Source organism: Hypanus sabinus, chromosome 16 (genome assembly GCF_030144855.1).
Source record: "Hypanus sabinus isolate sHypSab1 chromosome 16, sHypSab1.hap1, whole genome shotgun sequence".
NCBI lineage: Eukaryota > Metazoa > Chordata > Chondrichthyes > Myliobatiformes > Dasyatidae > Hypanus > Hypanus sabinus.
The window spans coordinates 24,790,122-24,812,892 of NC_082721.1; the positions used below are offsets into that span (position 1 = coordinate 24,790,122).

At 43.2% G+C, this 22,771-nt stretch overlaps 1 protein-coding gene across 3 annotated transcripts in view; it reads right to left on the reverse strand.

The window, feature by feature from the left end:
- The window catches only part of comp (cartilage oligomeric matrix protein), a 90,075-nt gene that overhangs the window by 46,539 nt on the left and 20,765 nt on the right, over positions 1-22,771 (reverse strand). For 2 of the 3 annotated variants that reach the window (XM_059991307.1, XM_059991308.1), the window contains exon 2: positions 19,414-19,547. In XM_059991307.1, the coding sequence (XP_059847290.1) occupies positions 19,414-19,531 (118 nt within the window). In that variant the 5' untranslated portion in view covers positions 19,532-19,547. Of the gene's footprint in view, positions 1-19,413; positions 19,548-22,771 lie in introns of those variants that run through there. The other variant, XM_059991310.1, reaches the window with a different exon arrangement.

Consider the following 22,771-nt stretch of genomic DNA (forward strand, 5'->3'; position numbering starts at 1 on the left):
CTGTTAGGATACAGGGAGGGGACTGAGCATCAGGGAGGAGTATAAGATCATTAGACTGTGGGCATTCAGAAGCATTAGGGAACATTAGAGACAGTTCCAAGGTTAGGGAAGGAGCAGAGGAGAGTCTGTGAGGAGGGGGATCTGGGGAGTCAAGAAGGGGTCAGTGGATTTCAGGAAGGATCTGAGCGCGGACTGTGTCCCATCTGATGTGGGAGCATCAGAAGAAGTGAGGATCTCACTTAGGTCTGCGGCGGAAGATTAAAAATGGCAGCGCTCTGCGGCAGTTTTCAGAGTTGGACCGCGCCCAATCAGTCAATGGAATTCATTAGAAAGGGCGAATAATACTAAGATGGGGATGTGAGTGGGCCAGTGTTAGAGTGGCTTTGGCTCAGCAGGCTTGGTTTCTTCTTTATTCTTCATTCCTCGTCTGTTAGGGCACAGTGAAATGAGAATGGCTCCAGGGGTGTGCTGGGTTCTGTGTGTGAGATGTAGCAATCCTGGGAGAACTCCATCCTCCTGGATAACCACATCGGCACCAGGAGCATCGAGCTGCAGCTTCTCACAGAATGTGTTCCAGAACCGGAACTGCAGCTCGATGAGCTTCGGCTCATTCGGGAGACTGAGGAGGTGACAGATGGAGTTACGGCGAGAGAGTCGCCCCTAAGTTGCAGGGGGCAGGTAACTGGGTGACTGTCAGGAAAAGGAAGGGAAATGGGCGGCCAGTACAGAGTACCCCTGTGGCCATTCCCCTCAGTAATAAGTATTCCAGTTTGGATGCTGCTGAGGGGGATTATCTACTGGGGGAGCTGCACTGATCGGGTCTCGGGCACCAAGTCTGGCGCCGTGGTTCAGAAGAGAGGTGAAGAGGACTGCAGTAGTGATAGGAGATTCCATAGTTAGAGGAATAGAGATGAGATGCTGTGGATGTGAAAGAGACATCCAGATGTTATGTTGCCTCCCAAGTGCCGGGGTCAGGGATGTCTTGGATTCTAAATGGGGAGGATGAGCAGCCAGAAGTCTTGGTACATATTGGCACTAATGACATAGGCAGGGAAGGTGAGAAGGTCTTGAAGAGAGATGTTAGGGAGCTAGGTAGAAAACTGAAAAGCAGGATCTCCAGGGTAGTAATTTCTGGATTGTTGCTTGTGTCTTGGACCAGTCAGGGTAAGAATAGGATGATTTACAGATGAATGCATTGCTGAGGAACGGGTACAGAGAGCAAGGGTTCAGATTTCAGGATCATTGGGATATTTTCTGAGAAAGGAATGAGCTGTATAAAAGGGACGGGTTACTCCTGAACCTAAGGGGGACCAATATCCTTGTGGGCAGGTTTGCTAGAACTAGAACTAATCAGGCAGGGAGATGGGAATCAGAATGATAGGGCTGAGTATGGGATAGCTGGTTTACAAACAGGGGCAGTATGTAGTTGCCATGGTCCCATCTGGCTATTCCCCATCTCGCTCCTATCTCCTTGATTGTGCCTTAATTCCTGTTGTCTGATTCCCAATTGCTGCTAGTTCCATTAATTACAGCACACCTGGTTCCCATTAGAGAATATAGGATAAGATCTCTGGCGTCACAGCCATGGGTCACCAGCTCGTTGGTCGATTCCAGTGAGTGTTAATTTCATTTCCTGATCCCTTAGGACTGTTAGTTCTAGCTCCGTTCCATTCTCTAGCTATTGTACAAACATCTTGTCTTCGTGTCAAGACTCCCCTGGCTATCTGTTCCACGTTTGCGACTGTGCTAGCACCTCTCGACCCTGTCTCCGTGCCTGTGTCCTGCACTTGGGTTTGTCCCCAGCCACTCCCTTGCAACAGTAGTGAGACTGCTAGCAAGGTCCAGCTGACGATAAGGCAAACTTGCAGTCAACGGGATGAGTTGCATTGTAAAAGGGAGACAAAATCAAAAAAGATGATCAATACAGGACTGAAGGTGTTATATTGAATGTGCGCAGTATACGGAATAAGGTAGATAAACTTGAAGCACAGTTACAGATTGACAGGTATGATTTTGGAGGCATCTCTGAATCATGGCCGAAAGAAGATTATAGCTGGGAGCTTAACATCCGAGGACACAGATTGTATTGAATGGACAGGCAGGTAGGCAGAAGGGGTGGGGTGATCCCATTGGAAAAAATGAAATCCAACCTTTAGGAAGAGGTGACATAGGATCAGAAGGTGTACAATCATTGTGGGTAGAGCTAGAAAACGGCAAGGGTAAAAGATCCTGATGGGAGTTGTATACAGCTCTCCAAACAATGGTAAAGATATGGTCTACAAATTACAATGGGAGTTAGAAAATGCATGTCAATAGTCACTGGGGATTTCAATATGCAACTAGATTGGGAAAATCGCACTGGTGCTGGATTCCAAGAGGGGGGCTTTGTTGTATGCCTACAAGATGGCTTTTTAGAGCAGCTCATGGTTGAGCCCACCAGAAGATCAGCTGTTCTGGATTGGGTGATGTGCAATGAACCAGAATTGATTAGGGAGCTCAGGGTAAAGGAACCCTTAGGGGTAAGTGATCAAACTATGATTGAATTCACCCTGAAATTTGCAAAGGAGAAGCTAAAGTCAGATGTATCAGTATTACAGTGGAGTAAAGGGAATTACAGAGGCATGAGAGAGGAACAGGCCAAAGATGATTGGAAGGGGACACAAGCAAGGATGATGGCACAACAGCAATGACTGGAGTTCCTGGGAGCAATTCCGAAGGTGCATGATAGATGATCACAAAGAAGAAGAAGTATTCTAAAGGCAGGATGACACAACCGTAACTGAGATGAGAAGTCAACATAAAAGCTAAAGAGAAGTTATTTGATACAGCAAAAATTAGTGGGAAGTTATTGGATTGGGAAACTTTTAAAAACCAACAGGAGGCAACTAAAAAGTTCATAAAGAAGGAAACAATGGGATATGAAGCTAAGCTAGCCAATAATATTGAAGATAATACCAAAAGTTTTTTCAGATATATAAAGCGTAAAAGAAAGATGAGGTATTAGATATTAGACCACTGGAGAATAATGTTGGAAAGCTAGTAATGGTAGACAAGGAAATGGTGGGCAAACTGAATAATTATTTTTCATTGGTCTTCTCTGTGGAAGCCACGAACAGTTCAAGAGTGACAGGGGACAGTGCAGTTGTTATTACTGGGGAGAAGGTGCTTGAAAAATGGAAAGGTCTGAAGGTGGATAAGTCACCTGAACCAGATGACCTACACCCCCTGCGTTCTGAAAGAGGAGATTATAGAGGCATTAGTAATGATCTTTCAAGAATCAGTGAATTCTGGCATGGTTCACAAGGATTGGAAAATTGCAAATGTCACTCCACATTTCAATAAAGAGAGGCAGAAGAAAGGAAATTAAAAGCCAGTTAGACTGACCTCAGTGGTTGGGAAGATGTTTAAATCAATTGTTAAGGATGTGGTTTCAGGGGACTTGGAGGCACAAGATAAAATGGGCCAAAGTCAGCATGGTTCTCTTAAGGGGAAATGTTGCCTGGCAAATCTGTTGGAACTCTTTGAAGAAACAACAAGCAGGATAAACAAAGGAGAATCTGTGTATGTTGTATTCTTTGATTTACAGAAGGCCTTTGATAAAGTGCCTTGCATGAGGCTGCTTAACAAGTTTAGAGCTTATTACAGGAAAGATACTGGCATGAATAGTGGCTGATTGGCAGGAGGCAAAGAGTGGGAATAAAGGGAGCCTTTTCTGGTTGGCTGCTGGTGACTAGCGATGTTCCACAGGGGTCTGTGTTGGGACCACTTCTTTTTATGTTATATGTCAATGATTTGGATAATGGAATTGATGGCTTTGTCACCAAGTTTGCAGACAATACAAAGGTACAGGGGGTGGAGGGGCAGGTAGTTTTGAGAACACAGAGGTCACAGAAAGACTTAGAAGAATGGGTAAAGAAGTGGCAGATGGAGTACAGTGTTGGGAAATGTATGGTCATGCACTTTGGTAGAAGAAATACAAGCACAGACTATTTTCTAAATTGAGAGACAATTCAAAAATCTGAGGTGCAAAGGAATGTGGAGTCCTCTGTGCAGGATTCCCTAAAGGTTAATTTGCAGGTTGAGTCGGTGGTGAGGAAGGCAAATGTGATGTTAGCATTCATTTTGAGAGGAATAGAATATAAAAGCAAGGAAGTATTGTTGAGGCTTTTTAAGGAGCTGGTGAGGCCTCACTAGGATTATTGTGAGCAGTTTTGGGCACCTTATCTAAGAAAGGATATGCTGACAGTGAAGATGTTTCAAAGGAGATTCATAAAAATGATCCGGAATTGAAAGGCTTATCATATGAGGAGTGTTTGATGGCTCTAGGCCTGTACTCAGTGGAATTTAGAAGAATGAGGGGGTATCTCATTGAAATCTATCGAATGTTGGAAGACCTAGATAGGGTGAATGTGGAGCAGACGTTTCCTGTGGTGGGGGAGTCTAACATCAGAGGAAACAGCCTCTGAACAGAGGGACATCTATTTAGAGCAGAGATGAGGAGGAATTTCTTTAGCTAGAGAGCGGTGAATCTGTGGAATTTGTTGCCACAGGCGGCTGTGGGACCCAAGTCATTGGGTATATTTAAGGCAGAGGTTGATAGGTAATTGATTAGTCAGGGTGTAGGGGAGAAGGCAGGAGATTGGGGCTGAGAGGGAAATGGATCAACCAGGATGAAGTGGTGGAACAGACTCGATGGGCTAAATGGCCTAATTCTGCTCCTATATTTTATGGTCTTATGGAGATCAGCAAAGAAAGTTGTGACGGAGGTGGAGATGGTCATCTGCAGGCCTGTGAGAGATCAGTGTGGGTGGGTGGCTGGGTCCGACTGGTATTGGGGAGTCATTATAGGTTATGAATGGGTCTTGAGAAGGGTGGTGGAAAAGGTTAGGGAGTGCTCAAGGAAAGACATGGGTGTCAGGGATGGATGAAGTTCAAAGAAGGTTTGGGTATCACAGTGGGATTGTGGGTGTGAGAAAGATCAGTAGTAGAATGAGTTCTGGGTTTAGAGATGCTCTGTGGGTCAATAAGAGTTCAACAGGCAAAACCCATCTGCAGTTAATTAATGGATTTTTTTATAACAGTTGAAAGACCCAGACACAACACAGCCCCACAGATGACTCACTGCCTGGGTGACATCAACAGCTTTCCCATCAGAACTGTCCAATATTGTCCAATTAAAACACTGCGTGATCTAACCTGGTTCAGATGGTGTCTCTCTCCTTCAGAAAAACAGCTCTTGCTGCCAGTGTCATACTCAGGAGTCTGTAGACTGCACCTCTAGCTTTGTTAGTGAGAAATGCTAATTACATACACATATGTCTCCTCTTTTAACATGCTTTACTGCATAGAACAGCAGGCTTTCTAAAGATCCTGAAGATTCTTATTTTGTAAAATAGCAGCAATTACTGGGATAACATGCGCAGAATGCTGGAGGAACTCAGAAGGTTAGGCAGCATCAATGGAAGCACTCAGTCCTGATGAAGGGTCTTAGCCCAAAATGTCACAATATTCCTTCCACAGATGCTACCTAATCTTCTGGGTTCCTCCAGTATTTTGTGTGTGTTACTCTGGGATTCCTCCTCTAGGGTGCAGAGGGACTTAGGAGTCCTCCTGCAAGGCCCTCAGAAGGTTAATTTACAGGTCGAGTCTGTGGTAAAGAAGGCAAATGCAATGCTGGCATTTATGTGAAGGGGAATAGAATATAAAAGCAAGGTGATAATCCTGAGGCTTTATAAGACACCAGTCAGGCTGCACGTGGAGTATTGTCAACAGTTTTGGGCCCCAAATCTCAAAAAGGATGTTTTGTCATTGGAGAGAGTCCAGAGGAGGTTCACGAGGATGATTCTGGAAAAGAAAGGGTTAATATATGAGGATTGTTTGGCAGATTTGGGCCTGTACTCACTGGAATTTAGAAGAATGCGGGGGGATCTCACGGAAATGTTCTGAATGTTGAAAGGACTAGATAGGGTGGATGTGGAGAGGGTCTTTCCTATGCAGAGTATCCAGAAATAGAGGGCACAGCCTCAAAATAGAGGGGCAAAATTTTAGAAAAGAGGTAAGGAGGAATTTTTTTTAGCCAGTCGGTAGTGAATCTGTGGGATGTTCTGCCATAGACTGTGGTGGAGGCCAAATCCATGGGTACATTTAAGGCAGAAGTTGATAGTTTCCTGATTGGTCAGGGCATCAAAGGATATGGCGAGAAGACAGGTATATGGAGTTGAGTGGGATCTGGGATCAGTGATAATGGAATGGTGGAGCAGGCTCAATGGGCTGAATGGACTAATTCTGCTCCTCCTATGTCTTATGGTCTAAGGTGGACCACAACCTTGTTGTAGCATTTGGAGGCTTAGGTGCCTCAATGATGTGCAGAGCTATGTTGGCTGGAGTCAGCGTTTTATGCTTTGGCTCTCAGTAGGGTCAAAGGGTAGAGGCCAGAATAAGAGTGGTCCACCAACCCTCCAGGTTCAGGGGTTTAGCTCAAGGCCCACAACCCTGACTGGCAAAATTAAATTGTTATGGAAACAGCAATGAAGAATCCTTTGCCATCTGTGTGAGACGGTATTCCTAAGTTTCCATCCAGGGTTTGCATGACTGACAGTAGCGAATGCTACTGAAATGATGAAGGCAGCCCTGAACACTGCCACTGATGGAGGACCTTCACTGGTGCCGTAAACGCCAACAGCATAACAGGCAGTAAGTAAGTACTCGGGATTTCCAGTATCTGCAGAATCTCGTGTGTTCAACAAATACCAGGAAAGTACTCCCAAAATAAAATAAAGAATCTTAACTCTGCCTGTGATGCCTCCCACTGCATAACATTCTGCAAAACGTCACTGTCCAGGTTTGCAATTTAAGAATAATCCTGAGGACTGTAAGAAATGATAGGCTTGCAGAATCAACTCCCGAGTGAGAGGCAGGGAATGTTATACTGAAGAGTGAATTGGGCTCACCATGCCCATGTGCCTTAGCGACAGGGCTGTCGTCCAGTTAGTCTCCATTCTGTTTCAGTCACCCGTTCAAATGGTGCATTCCACATCACAAGAACTATGCATGCAGGAAAGCAAGCGTCAACATCAAAAGTACCACAGATGCTGGAAATCTTCAAGAACTGGAAATGCTGGCAAAGATCCCTAATCTGACATGTCAACTCTTATTTTTTTTCTCATTCCTGATCCACTGAGTGCTTCCAGCATTTTCTATCTTTAAAAAAACAAGTTTCCTCATCTTCTATGTGGTTCTTTGCCTCTTATCTTAAATCTCTGGTCCTTTGCTTACCAGTCTTTCTGTCAGTGGAAACACTTTTTCCTCATTTACTCAATGATAAGGAATAAGAAACAGCACATGGCCCTTCAAGCCTCCAACAGTCGCTGATCCTACTGCACAACCATGTTTCCATCTGATTCCCACCCTCAGTGCCCAAAAATCTATTGAACTCAGACTGCTGCAGTGCCAACAAAAGACTGGTGATACATTTCCAAACAAGAATGGTGTGCTGCCCTATTCTAAAGATGTACAAACTTCAGCATTAAATAATTCTGCTTTTCCCAATGCTAAATAAACAAACCCTGCATTCTGAGACTATGTCCCTTAGTCCTAGACTTCGCAGACTGATCAAACGGCTCTTTGACATTTACCCTGTCAGCCTGTCCCAGTATCTTGTTTCTCTTGTGAACCGTCCAAACTTGTGTGAATAGACAGCATTTTTTCCTCAGTATTTTCTCATAGGATGACCTCCTTCTTCTAATATTCCACATACTGAATTGACTCTGATCTGGAATACCGTATGTATCGTTCTTCATCAAAACAAGAAATACTACTCTAAATGAGGCCTTATCAAAGCCAAGCCTTCCTGCAATTTGCAGTCCAACCCTTTTCATAAAAGGCCAACATATCATCTGTCTTGTAATTGCTTGTTGTATGTCTGTGTTTGCTTTCTGCTTAACACTAAAATCTCTTTGAACACAAACATTTACCAGTTTCTTCATGTACGATATCCTCACACTTTCCCACATTCTCCTCCATCTGCCATCCACACATACTCATTTGCATCTTTCTCACAGCTCACTCAGATTTGCATCAAAAGCTAACTTGGACACGTTGCATGGTCCTTTCATCCATCAATTACTTACATTGTGAATGACTGGAGGGTCTATTACTGATCTATTTAGTGTCTCCAAGACCATAAGAGCTGTAGGCCGTTCAGTCCTCAACCCTGATCTACACTCAATAGGATCACGGCCAATCCATCTTACCCTGGGTCCATCTTCCTGCCTTTTCTCCACAGTCCTTGGCTCCCTCACTAATTAGAAATCTGTGTAGTTCAACAGTAAATACACCTAAGGACTTTGCTCCACAATTCACTGTGGCAAGAAGTTCAAAGTTCAAAGTACAGCTATTATCAAAGTATTAAACCTTGAGATTTGTCTACTTGCAGGCAGCCACAAAACAAAGAAACACAATAGAACTCTTCAAAAACCCACAAAACCAAGAACTGACACCCAGTGTGTGAAATAAAAGAACAAGTCATTCAAGCAATTAAAAAAATTAATAAAGAACGGAACATTAACTGCAGAGATCCTGAAAGTCAGTCCACAGCCACAAAATCAGTTCAGCGCCGAGCCAAATGAAGCTGGTTCAGGAGCCCGATGGCTGCAAGCCAAAACCACAAAGCCAGTTTAGTACTGAAGCAAGACTCACATCTTATGAGAGAAGAAATTCTTCCTCATCTTAGTCTTAAAGGGGCACTTCCTTATTCCCAGTCTATGCCTCTGTTTCTGCACTCCCTCATGAGGCAAAACTTTCTCTTACTATTTACCCTATCCAGCTTTCTTAGAACTTCTTTTTTAAATGAGACTACCACTAATTTTTTCTAAATCACAGCTGGCAGAATCCACAGAGGACAATACTTCCATATCTGGGATCCACTAAATTGTCATCAATGAGATTCCTTAATAAGGAAATCATTATTCCTTAATAAGGAAGTGGTTTCACTCATGCCTTGCAGAGTTGCATTAACACTTCCCTATCATTATACTTCAGATCCCTGGAACTAACATTCCAACAGCCTTCCCTATTACTGCTGCAATTATGTTACCTTAGTTTCACGCGCATATCCCATTGTATTCAGCATTCTGCAGTTTTTCTCTATTTAAACAATACTGTTCTTTTGTTTATTACTTTCAAAATGAACAACATTACATTTTCACACATTATACTCCATTTGCCAACTATCCTCCCACTCACCTAACCTATCACTATCCCTCTGTAAACTCCTTATACCCTCCTTGCAACTTGCCTCTCCACCGGTTTATCTATTGTTCACAAATTCGGCTAGTGCACGTTTACTCCATCCCTGCAAGTCATTAGCATATTATAAATTGTTGTAGTTCCAGCATAATTCCCTGTGGTACTCCACTTAGTGCAAGCTGCCAACCTGAAAATCACCTCCCTTGTCTCTACTTGTTACTTCCCGGCTATTAGCTAATTCTCAGTCCACTTCAATATTCTTCCTCCAAGACAGTGAGCCTATTAATCTTTCATGAGGCAGCTTGTCAATTACCACCTGGAATTCTGAAACCATTTACTGGTTTTCCCCTATCCATTCTGTTTGAGATGCCCCAAAAACAATTCTTAATAAGTTTGTCAGAGACATATCCCCCATTATGAAGTCATAGTGACTTTGCATGACTACATAAAATGTTCTAAATTATTACTTCCTTAATAATTGATGATAGAAAAACAGCCAACAGTTACCTGAATTTGGCCTTGCTCTGGTGACTCATTGGCAATGTTCCAGTCCTCTGGTACTTTTCCAGAATCCAATAAATTTTTGATTAATGCATGTGCTACTTCAGTAGCATTCAGGCCAAGGGACTTATCAGCTGATTGTTAATGTTGTCAAGGTAACCCTATGGATAGTGTTGTTATCTATAGGGTTTTCATAGTAAGGTGTAGACACTGCTTGGGACTCAGCCAGATTCGAACTCGGGACCATCTGCCTCAGAGCCTGGTGCTGATGCCACTACACCACCAGCCGGCCCGTATTCATTTGCCTCCAATTACTTCTCTTATGACACTCATGGTATTTAATTCTTCCCTAACATTATTTGGCATTAGTGAAACATTCCTTCTAATAACAATTCGTCAACTTGTGAAAGAACATGTATTCCTACTTTATTTTCGGCCCTTCATCAAACGCTTGATGCATTCTGATTTGTTAACCTGGTCCTGTGAGTATTTTGTTCAGCAACCTTTCCAGATTCAGACTCAGATTTATTTCTCTCATCTACATCAAAACACACAATGAAATGCATTGTTCTCAAATCGTGGGCAACACAGCACACCCACAATGTTCCACAGAACAACAGGAGCAGCACAACAACAGAACAAGCCAACGACAGCAAAACAAGCCCCTTTCCCATCCCTACCCTCCCACAACCCACCCTTAATGTGACACTGTACTGAAAAATCAATAGATGCATTGCCTCCCTCTTATTTACCCAACTATTTAAGTCTTCAAAACACTCTACTAAGAAAGAAATTTCCTAAACAAAAAATCATCAGTTCTGGAATCATGTTATGATTTGCTAAGTGTTCTGTGGCAACATTCTTATTGATGGATTACATCATTGCAGTATCGACAGATGCCAGGCCAGTAGTTCTGTGGTTCCTTATTTTCTTCTTTCTTTAGTTGTTCTGGTAAATGAGTTAACTTTCCAATTTGTAAGGGTGGTCCAGAATTAAAATGTCATCACAAATACACACACACATCCTTAATTCCCCTGAAGCTGGTGGTGGCAAGCAGTCTTCTTTCATAGCCGCAGTCCTTCTTGTACTCCCGATGTCAATGAACAACTGGCAATGTATTCCAAGGCAGGATGGCGCACAGCTCGGAGGGGAATCTGAGGGTGATGGTGTTTCCATGCACCTGTTGCTTTTTGTCCCTCTTGGTGGTAGAATTCACAGGTGTAGGAAATATTGCCAAAGTGGTACAGGCTGTAGATACTGAGCGCCAGCAACAAAGGAAGTGAAGGTTTTATAGACACCAATCCAGGGGGCTGCTTTGACCTGGATAGTGTTGGGATTCCTGAGGCTTGTTGCCACTACCGTTATCCAGGCATCTTGTAGAGTATTCCACCACATTCCCGAACAAAAGTGTGTCAGGAGTTACTTGCCATAGGATATCAGGCATTGGGCTCTTGTAGCTATGGTCCTGATAACTTTCTGGTCAATAGTGACACTCAGGAGATTAATGTCAGAGTACACGGTAATGGTAGTGGCACTGAGTGTTTTCTTTTTCTGGAAATGGTCTTTGTCTTCTGTGATGCTAATCAGCTTAGGTACAAATGTTGACTACATTCTTGTCGCCGGCAGACATGGACTACTTCATTTGCTGTGGAATTTCAAATGCAATCAAACTTTGTTCAAATGGTCCCATTACTGATCTAATCATGCAAATACAGTCATTGACAAAACAGATTAAGATGGCTGGGCCTGGGTCTCTGCCATCTAGACCAACACGAGGTCAAAAAGCCTACAAGACTTTGGGAGTAGATTGTATCCTAGCTGATACACTGAAAGTTAGAAGAGTAAATACTTCAGTCACAAATTCAAAGCCACGGGTCTTATAGCTACAAAGATGAAGTTATTCCAGGAGGTCCTCGAGATACCTCAGTTGTCACCATCTTCACAAAAGGTGACAAATCTGATTGCTGTAAAAACCATCTTCCTCCAGTGGCTAAGGAACTGCTCCCTAAATCAGAGTACAGATTCCACTCCTCTAGAGCAGGGGTTCCCAATCTCTTCAATGACATGGACCAATACCATTAAGCAAGGGGTCTGTGGACACCTGACATAGAGGAACTATGGAAATGATCTTCACACTCAGCCTAAAGAGAAATACCCAGTGCACAGGGCATCGATCACCATAGTACTCACAAAAATGCTTGATTTTAAAAGTAATGATGCACTGTAGAGCTTTTTTCACTAATTTGGCAGCCCACAGATATTTTTTTGCATTATCCATCTGCTTCATGAGGGTAACAGGTCCCTAATGGACTCTATATCAGAGAAGACAGTGAACAAGTAAGGATGCGTCATCATCCCAACAGTTTTCTCAATTTTTCTCATTGCAATGCTGAACTTCTCATCCTCCTGCTTCCTGCAGGACCAATGGGAAACGGGTCCATCTATGCTACCTCAGTCCACCACCACTGCGCCAACTTAACTGCAGCACACAGACAATGTGTGTGTGTGCATGCATACTGAGAAGGTGAGCTCCAAATGATCACCAAAACATTCCCTGAAGCATAAATAAGAACGGGCCTTACACTCAACAGGATGCTGCCTGGATGAGAAATCACATCTTATGAGGAAAGGTTGAGAAAGCTAGGGGCTTTCTCTTTGGGGTAAAGGAGAAGGAAAGGTGACTTGTTAGAGGTGTATAATGTGATAAGAGGCTCAGGTAGAGTGCACTTTTCTCAAGGCAGAAATGGCTAATACAAGAAGGCATAATTTTAAGGTGATTGGAGGAAAGCAAAAGGGGGCTGTCAGAGGTAGGTACTTTACACAGAGAGTGGAACGTACATTGAATGTGCTGCCCAGGAAAGTGGTAGAGGCAGATACATCAGGGGCATTTTAAAAACCAGTCGATAGGTACGTGGATGAAAAAAAATGGAGGGCTGTGTGGGAGGAAAGAGTTGGAACAATCTTGGAGTAGTTTAAACAGTTGGCACAACATCATGGGCTGAAAGGCCTGTATTGAGCTGTACTGTTCCATGTTCTATCTGTAATTATCTCTACCAGCCTGGGCCTACTGAACAATGCTACTCTCTGATACTGAAGGTCCATGATGAGACCTGGGCAATGTGGACCATCTTCCATATCTAAGTCACAATAAAGATGACATTGATAGAAGTTCACCATCACTTTCAGTTTGCCAATACAGCTTTTCACTGCCTGAGGATATGGATATTTGAAGAACAAGAACAAGTCCTGCGCAGAGCTTGTGGTTTACTGGGCACAGTGATTCCCTCCTCTCCTGTATACTTCTTAGTAATGGACTAGTAACATGATGATGATAATGGCATCCATTAGTCTCACAAGACCATGGTTCTGCGCCTGGAAAGTCTTGTTGGAGTGTCCTCTCTAGGGTGCAGGCCTGGGCAAGGTTGTATGGAAGACCAGCAGTTGCCCAAGCAGCAAGTCTCCCCTCTCCATGCCACCGATGTTGTCCAAGGGAAGGGCAAGGGCTGATACAGTTTGGCATCGGTGCATCGCAGGAGTTGCCAGAGTGAGGTTGAAGGCAACGTCGGACTGCCTTAGGGACTCCAGCTCCAGATTTGTCCTCAGGGTTTACTCCCGAAGCCTTTCCCATAAGTGGCCGCAAGGCAGCGGAGGTTTGAAACCAGAGTTCTCCCTCTCTTAGAAAGACTGCCTTCCCAGACTGATGAGCTCCATCTGCCCAAAACACTGGTTTTAAGGCACCAGGACCCGCCTTTGCCTTTTCTCTTATCAGTAGAAACAGTTCCGCTGGGCTTAGAGGCTAAGTCACACGAGAAGGCCAGGAGTTGGACTTGGTTGTCAGAGGCTATTTGAGGCGCATGCCGTGAGGAGTACTTTTAGGTAGTGGGAGCTTGTCCCCACTACCACCTTGGACAACCTTGGAACCACTAGTAACAATAGGGACATCAAGAACACTTGGAGATACCACCAATGCTGGGATTCCAAACCCACTGGTAGGGTGAGTGAATTAATGTCAGCTTCCTTTCCCAGGCCAATATTTAGAGCAGAATACCATAATTGAAGCTAGTCAGGTCCATGTTGTTCACTTGCCTAACACCACGAACCTGTAATATCTACATCACTCCACCTGACACCTGCAAGTTTGGTCAAGCCAAGAGATTACTAGACCAGAGGAAACAATTCAAGGACATCCCCAAAACCTCCTTGAAAAATCTCCCATTAACTCATGGGAATCCCAGGCACAAGTCCCTTAAACGTGAAAAAAGATCATTCAGGTGGCTTTGAGAACCATAAGCTCACTAGAGCCCTGAGTAAATGGCAAGAGCACTACGCTACCTCCCAATTTTTCCCAATGGGTGGGTTCTTCAATGAGGCACAGACTACGAGTCCTACATTGGCCTCATTGAAAAACCCACAGATTGAATTGGAACTATGTCATCCTTCATTGTTTAAGAAAAAGAGCTAACTCTTTTCAAAATCTGAGATTTAAGTCCAAGGGATTTGTCCATTCTTACACCCTTTATTTAATTCCAGATTTTCTCTCTAATGGTATCAGAATAATTCAGAACTTTGAATGCCCTCTCTCAATCTCCTTATAATAGTTTGTGTTCTAAGATTAGTGCCAGCCCCTCATCCATGAAATCACTCTGGCCAATCTCCTCTGAATCCTTCCCAAGCCCTAGGCATTCTCTTACACTGAGACCCAGAAATGACTACAATATTCCACCTGACTCCTAACCAGTAAACAAGGTGGGAGAGTGGAAACCTGATTGGACTAACCAATCAGGAGGGATGGACAACAGGGGTATAAATACCACCGGACTAGACATGTACAGGCACCATCCTTGATGAAGATGGCAGAGTTTGTCATTAAAACATGGGTTATAATCAATACCTGTACCTAGCCCGAGAAGAGTTTATTCGTCCTAACCAGTTTGTCTTTGTGCTTCATTCCTCTGTTTATAAAGCACAAGATCCCATGTACCTTTTTAACAACCTTCCTGATCTATCCTGCTGTCTTCACAGGTTTGAGTACACACACCTGCAGTTCCCTCTGTTCCTGCACCTATTTTAAAATTGTACCATTTAGTTTATTTTGCTTCTGATCGTCTCCCAACTAAAATAAATCAGTTCACACTTTTCTGCATTAAAATTCATGAGCCATCTGTCATTCCCCTGTCTATCTACATCCTCCTGTAGTCTATTTTATCTTCTTCATTGTTTACTACCAGTTTCTTGTCATCTGCAAAATTTGAAATTATGCCTTGGCCTTGTGTACCAAAGAGTAGCTATTCACTTACATCAAGAGAAACATGATTCGTAATAACGATCTCTGGGGAACACTAATATATACCTCACTCAGTCTGAAAAACAACCGCCCACCACTCCTCTGGTTGTTGATCCTTGGCCAGTTCTGCATCCATAGTGCCTCTACCCCTTTAACCTTACAGGTTTTAATTTGGCTTAACGTCTGTCACGCGCTACTTTAACAAAGGCTTTTTAAAAGACCAGGTCTACAACATCAATAAGCTGAGAGAGAAAGGCATTTAAAAAAGACAAGTGGCTGACTATTAGCAGAGTAGCCGCCCTTTCCTCAGACTGCTGTTCAAATCCAGCCGTAATTTCCCGAACAGCAACAGACCAAAAACATACTGCATTCCTTTCTATGCCCATGACACAGTGTCAGGAGGAAGTGAGTAAGGAGTACAGGTAATTTTCAAATGCTTGTGGTTCCTGAAAGTTGTTTTGCACAATGTCTGATCCCCCGCTCCCCAGGAGAATATAAAAGGCTTGCTAACTGTCTCGTTTCTAAGGATATTGTTTCCTGATTTATACTCCACATCCATCAGATTCCCAACGTATTAAACAGACCGGTTTTCGGTAAATGGAGAACAAAATTCCATACTTCTGGGAAGGTTGGTATCAGCTGACCTTCCTCATGGAAACCCCATCAGCAGATTTGATTGCACAGTTGACAACACAGTAATGAGGGAGGACTGCGTTATCAGAGGGGAAGTTGGACGACTGCTGTTGAGGGATGGAGTACAATCAGACTGCAGAATTAGAATCAGGTGTATTATCACTGACATATCATGAAATCTGTTGCTTTGCTGCAGCACTACAGTGAAATACATAAAAATGATTATAAATCACAATAAGGGTAGCCCTTATCTGAGATTCCAGGTCCCAAAATTCTCCAACATCCAAACTTTTTTTGGTTGCTGACATGACGTCACAAATGGAAAATTTCACAAGGCACTGGAAAGGTTCCCTGGCGGCAGGCACATCTCTGCACACCACAGGCAGTTCTGAGAAGTGACCTCACATACCTAATGAACAGACATTAATGAAAAATAGAAAAACACTGCATAAAGTGAAAAGTTTTGTGAAGGAGTGGAGCGCTGTGTCTGAGGGTCAATACTGAGGGTGTCCTGCACTTTCAGAGGTACACTACCAAAATAACTTGGAGGGAGGGAAGTGCACTATTGCTAGAAGACCATTAATTAGGGAGGTTTGCATTATCTGACAACCAATAGGGAGGTAGTGTTATGTTGTTTCCACGACAAATAATACCTCTTTACCTGTCCAAATGGTCCTCAAATATCCTATAACATCACATTAGAATAAGATACAGTAAGATCTAAGATCTAGATTATTCAGTTCAACCAGTCTGAGCTGGTATGGGTCACATCCTGAAATGTTAACTCTGTTTCTTTCTTTGACCCATTGTATATCTCATATGTTCTCATTTTATTTCAGATTTACATCTACAGTTTATTTTTATTTTTTATTCTGATATGGTGGTTATACTCTGAATGGGTTCCTCCTATTCCATTTACCTCATTCCAGACTTCTATCATCTCCCGCGCTGTCTGCAGAGTGAATCTGCGAAAGCGGCTGGCCCAGGTGGTATCACTGACCGTGTCCTTAGATCCTCTGCAGATCAGCCAGTGGGGGTACTTGAAGACATCTTTAGCCTCTCCCTACTTCATTCTGCGGTTCCCACCTGCTTTGAGACTACTACTGCCATCCCAGTAGCGAGGAAAAACAAGAAAACCTGCCTTAATGACTACCACCCAGTGGCTTTGACATTACCATCATGGAGTGCTTCAAGAAGCACATCATGACATGTATTAATTCCTGCCTTCTAGGCAAGCTCAACGCACACCCTACGGCCAAAGCAGGTCTATGGTGGACACCATCTCCTGGCCAATATTCATCTCTGGAACATCTGGATAGTACAGATGTCTAAGTTAGACTATTGTATCTAGACTACAGCTCATCATTAAACACTATAACTTCAAGCAAACTCATCAACAAACTCCAGACCCTGTGGGTCAACACCTCCCTCTGCCACTGGCCAATAGACCACAATCAATAAAGATAGGCAGCAACATCTCCGCAATAATCATTCCAAGTACTGATGCCCCACGAGGTACGTCCTCAGCCCCTACTCTACTCCCTGTATATTCATGGCTGAGTGGCCAGACTCTGGTCTAATAACGATGAGTCAGAGTACCTGGAGGAGATAGAGAGCTTAGTGACAGGATGTCATGACAACAAGCCTTCCCTCTACGTCAACAAAACGAAAGGGATGGTCATTGACTTCGGGAAGGGAGGGGGCAGTACACAAGCTTCAATAGAGTTGAGGTTGAGAGCTTCAAGTTCCTGAGAGTGTACGTCACCAATAGCTTGGCCTGGTCCAACCATGTGTAACCACAAATGCTCATTAATACCCCTACCACCTCGGGAGGCTAAAGAAAATCGTCTTGTCCCATTGACCTTTACCAAATTTTAATTGATGCACTGTAGAAAGCATCCTATCTGAACGCATTACAGCCTGGTTTAAAAACCACTCTGAATGTGACTGCAGAGAGCTGTAGACACAGCTCAGCACATTGGAGAAACTAGCCCCCCTTTCATGGAGTCTGTCTATACTTCTTGCTGCCTTAGTAAAGCAACTGGCATAGTCAAAGATCCTACTGTCACAATCAGGGGTTGGTTTTCAAGAAAACGGAAAAGTTTTTTTTTTAGTTAGTATGTGGATTACATTTTCTTGGTGTCAACTTGTGGGTTTGCAGTTTTCCTTGGATTGTTTACCTTTTATGTCCAATTGTTTGTCTTTGGACTTGCTCTGGTTTTTCACTTTGTCTTACAGGTGATCATGGCAATTGTTAAGTTCTGTTTGTATTTATTACTTTTATTCAATTTGGGGTGATTGAATTAGCACAGGATTTTCAATGCCTTTGGGAGTTACTGCTTTGTCTGGACACCAGGCTGTCCGACTGGTCCTGAGTTCTGCCTGCTCCAGGGTCTATTTCAGGGAGGCATTCCAATCCCTTTATGCTCAGTTGTGTGGATCCTTGTCCAGTGAAATGCTGACCGCGTTCCTCTGTGCATCATGAGTGACTTCAATTCTTCAAGATTCCGTACAGTTTGCCTGAGCTCTTGTTAGTTCTGCTGGTTAATTTCTGTAATAAACCTCTTTGTTTTGTTTGAATTGCCAAAATCCCTGTGGATCCTGCACTTGAGTTCACTAGTGACCCGGACACCTGCTCACCCCGGACGTTCTCACTCCTCTCCTCTTCGACTGGGCAGAAGTTACAGAAGCTTGTACCACCAGGTTCAAAGACAGCTTCCACCCTTCTCTTATAAAACTATCAAAGTAGTCTGGGAGAATGGACTCTTGACATCACAATCTACCTTGTTATGATCTTCCACCTTACTGTTTACCTACACTGCACTTCTCGGTAGCTGATACACTTTATTCTGTATTATGGTATTGCTTTACCATGGACTACCTCAATACACCGTGTAAAGGTTTGATCTGTAACAGTCTGAAGACAAACTTTTTACTGTAGTTTGGTACATGTGACAACAATAAAGCAATTCCAATTCCAGCATTTTTTTCTATTCCCTTCCCTCTCATATACTGGTCTACTTAGTTTCACATTTTCTTTTCAAAATCATCCACCTCCCGTGATGGCAAATTCGACAATTTAACCGATCTCCAAATAAAGAGAGTACCTGACTTGTAGTTGTTGAACCCTGATATGCTCACACATGGGTTATTCTCTCCCCACTCCCACTTATAATTTCATTTAAAGAAAAGTCCTGGTTTTACTAGATAGCTCTTGGTTCTCACATTATTCTTCTGTTTTTTTTCCAGTTCTCCAGTCAAATGAGACCAGAACTGTGTGTGTACTACAGCACAGACTGACTAGGATTTTATATGTGTAACATAAGTTTCCAGTTTTACACTGAAAATTAAAAACAATGCTTTGTTACAATTTTTACTTGCTTTGCTGACATAGGTGATGCTTTGAATAATTGTGTTCATCACTCTGCTCTGTTCAAGATTCTGAAATCCCCCGGTCTCCTTGGCTGCATAAGTCTGGGGAAAACAAACTCCAGCCCCACCAAACTCATGAGACTGAGGCGCTCTCCCACCCCAAACCTCGGTTTGTGTGGGTGCCGTGTAATTCGCTTCCCAGTTACAAATTAGTGCCACGAAATAACAGACAATACACTGCATATGATTAAAGGAATTATATTTATGAATCTTAACTAAAGCGTTAGTAAAGGGTAACAAAAAGAAAAGGGTCCATTCTAATTACACAATCAAACAGGCACAAGTTGGAGCTCATCATGAACAACTCTGTCACTCACGCGCTGGGCCCTCGGTCAACGTGAAAGCCCTCACCACCTTCCGAAAGTCACTCGCAATCCATCGCGAACAAACGGGTCTTCCACCGGATTGTATGCTACGACCGATTCTCCCCAGCATCGTCTCTCTTCATCTCCTGACAAACAAAAGCCCAAGATCAACCTTAGTGTCCCTCAGCGGAGAAACTTCCCCTTAGTTCAACCATCCTAATTGGATGGCATACATTTTTCCTCATCCCTTATCTTCAACATTAACCCAAACAAGCTGAGACTGGAGCAAGCTGCTCTCACAGAACTGCCAAAATGAAATACATACAGCATAACAGTAAAAATATGATCCAGGGCATTACAATTCTTATTTTCTGAAATGCTTTGTTGTACTTACTAGGGTGCAGTAATATACTTGTTCACAGTATAAACTTTACATTCACTGGTGTTAAAGATCATTTGCCCCTTAAATGCCTAATAAGTTTGGAGTGATTGTTCCTTGGCAACAGCAACCATCAGGATTCAAACCTGTCAGCTGCTGAGCACTTGTACAGTGTTGCTATGAACAAATTCTCTGCATTACTGCAAGAAAGATTGACAGTGAAACAAATTAGGATATACTTTTTATGTGGATAAGATATATAAATGCAAATCCAAAGTCTCGTGTCTCCTCAGTCCTAAATCACCAATCAATTTGATGGTAGAGAGATCCTCTGCTCCTGTGTGGTTTGATATCCAAAAAAAGTCCATTGATCTCAGTTTTGAAAGTTTCATTTGGTCCTTAGTATCTGCAGGCTCTAGGAGAGGAACTTTTAGATGTTCTCTGCCCCTTACTCCCAAATGACTAGCTCAAATGCCTGTTCTGTACTGAAATTCTTTACAGGGACAAGCAAGAGAGAATCTGCAGATGCTGGAGATCCAAGTCTCTCTTTCTCTCTCTCTCTCTCTCTCTCTCGTGCCAAGGTTCCTGTTTCTTCTTCCTGATAGCAACAGTGAGAAGCGAACATGGCCTGGACGGTGGGGGTATTTGACAATAGATGCCGCTTTCTGGCGACATCTGTATAGATGTGTTCTACGGTGGACAGGGCTTTACCCATGAGGGACTGGGCCCTATCCACTACTTCTTGTAGGATTTTCTGTTCAAGGGCATCGGTGTTTCCATTCCAGGCTGTAGTGCAGAGTCAATATACTTTCCACCACACAGCTGTAGAATTTTGTCAAAGATTTAGATGTCATGCTGAATCTTGGCAAAATTCTAAGTGGAGGCACTATTGTGTTTACGCGCTGGAGCCAGGACAGGTCCTCTGAAATGATAACATCGAGGAAATTAAAGTTACTGACCCTCTCCACCTCTGATCCCCTGATGAGGATTCCAGTGGTCTTATGGACATTAAGCAAGAAGTTGTCATTCTGGCACCGCTTGACCAGAGTTTTAATCTTCCTCCTATATGCTGATTTGTCACCACCTTTATTTTGGCCAAAGGAAACATGGAGCTGTGCTTAACCTCACGGTCGTAAGTACAAAGCGAGTAGAAGAGGAGGCGAAGCACACAGCCTGTGGTGCACCTGTACTGATGGAGTTTGTGGAGGAGATGTTGCTGCCAATCCAAACTGACTGGGATCTGAATATGAGGAAATCAAGGATCCAATTGCACAAGGAAGTGTCGAGGTAAAGGTCTTGAAGCTTTTGATGGGATGATAGTATTGAATGCCAAGCTGTAGTCATCGAAGAGCATCCTGATGTATGCACCTTTGCTGTCCAGACGTTCCTGGGTTGAGCGAAGAGCCGATGAAATGGCATCTGCTGGGGACCTGTTGTGACGGTAGGCAAATTGGAGTGGATCCATGTCACTTCTCAGGCAGGAGTTGATGTGTTTCAGCAGAACCTCTCAAAGCACTTCATCGCAGTGGGTGCAAGTGCTGCTGGATGACCATCATTGAGGCAGGTTACCACATTCTTCTTAGGCAATGGTATAATTGAAACCTGCCTGAAGCAGTTAGGTACCTCGGACTGCCAAAGCAAGAGGTTGAAGATATCGGTGAACACTCCAGCCCGCTGATCAGCACAGGTCTTTAGAACTCAGTCAAGTGCCCCATCTGGGCAGGTTGCCTTCTGAGGGTTCACCCTCCTGATGGATGCTCTCACATCGGCCTCCGTGAGTGAAATCACAGACCTATCGACTCCGACATGTGAGAGTTCCAAATGAGCGACCCATTTCATAGTGTGGGAGGAAGGAAGAAAAGGGGGAATGGAATCCGCTGCACTGTCTGGCCGTGCATGAGGTCATTTTGCATTACTGAACCATATGGACAGGAAGATCCTTCAGCTGTTTGTGTTTGTTCTCCATGTGACAAGACCACAACTCTACGTACCTGCATATCTGTGCAGAGCAAAAACGCAGAATGGAAATTTATAATTGGCAGTCAGCTGAGTATTGACTGTCATTTTGATAAGAGAGTTCCAAATTTCTACCACATTGCCCTTCACTCCTGAAGTAACTTAGTAATTTAATGATCTATGCATGACTCCCAAGGCTCTTTGAATCTCACATTTGCCATGCCTTTTGTCATTGTTTAGTCTATTCACTTCACTCTGTTTTAATGCTACTTTCTACATTGCCAAAAATATGCTTATGTCATTGTCAGATTCATACCCGTGGCTTTCTATCCCAACCTAGGTCAGTAAAACATCACTCCAACATAGCTGCTTGCATGGTGTCATATTTTACCAAATCAAACACCCCTTCTCTATATCTTGTACCTGACTAATTCAAGAAACTGCCTTCAATTCCTTCAGCTGTCTCTGTGAAACTTAAATTATTAAAATGATTTTATCTAACTCTTTGTCAGTGGATATAAGCTACTTCAGCTGATTTACCTCTCTTCTTTGTTTTAGACCGTCCTCAAAAGGTTCATTTCTGTAATGAAGGTAAAATTGGCCCTTCACTAATCCATGCTTGCTTTCATTTTACCAAATGACAAGCTCGTCCTGCACCATGAATACTTGTAAAAAAGAAACCATTCACTATTTTTCCCATTTTCATATGCTGTATTAACCATTTCTCCTTGCTATGAAACCTTTTCTAATATAAACTATTTTGTGTTTACTTGGACATCTGTTGCAAGTTTCTGTTGAAAACTTTCAGCTGTGCTTCTTTTGCACATTGCTTGCTTGTTAGTCTTTGTATATGCATAGTTTTCAATAAATTCTATTGTATTTCCTTTACCCCCATGAATACCTGCAAGAAAATGGATCTCGGGGTAATATATGATAACACACGTGTACTTCGGGAATAAATTTTACCCACTTACTTACTTACTTACAGCTCTCACTATTTGGTTTGTTGCCTTTCTGTTCTTTATATCTCCCTTT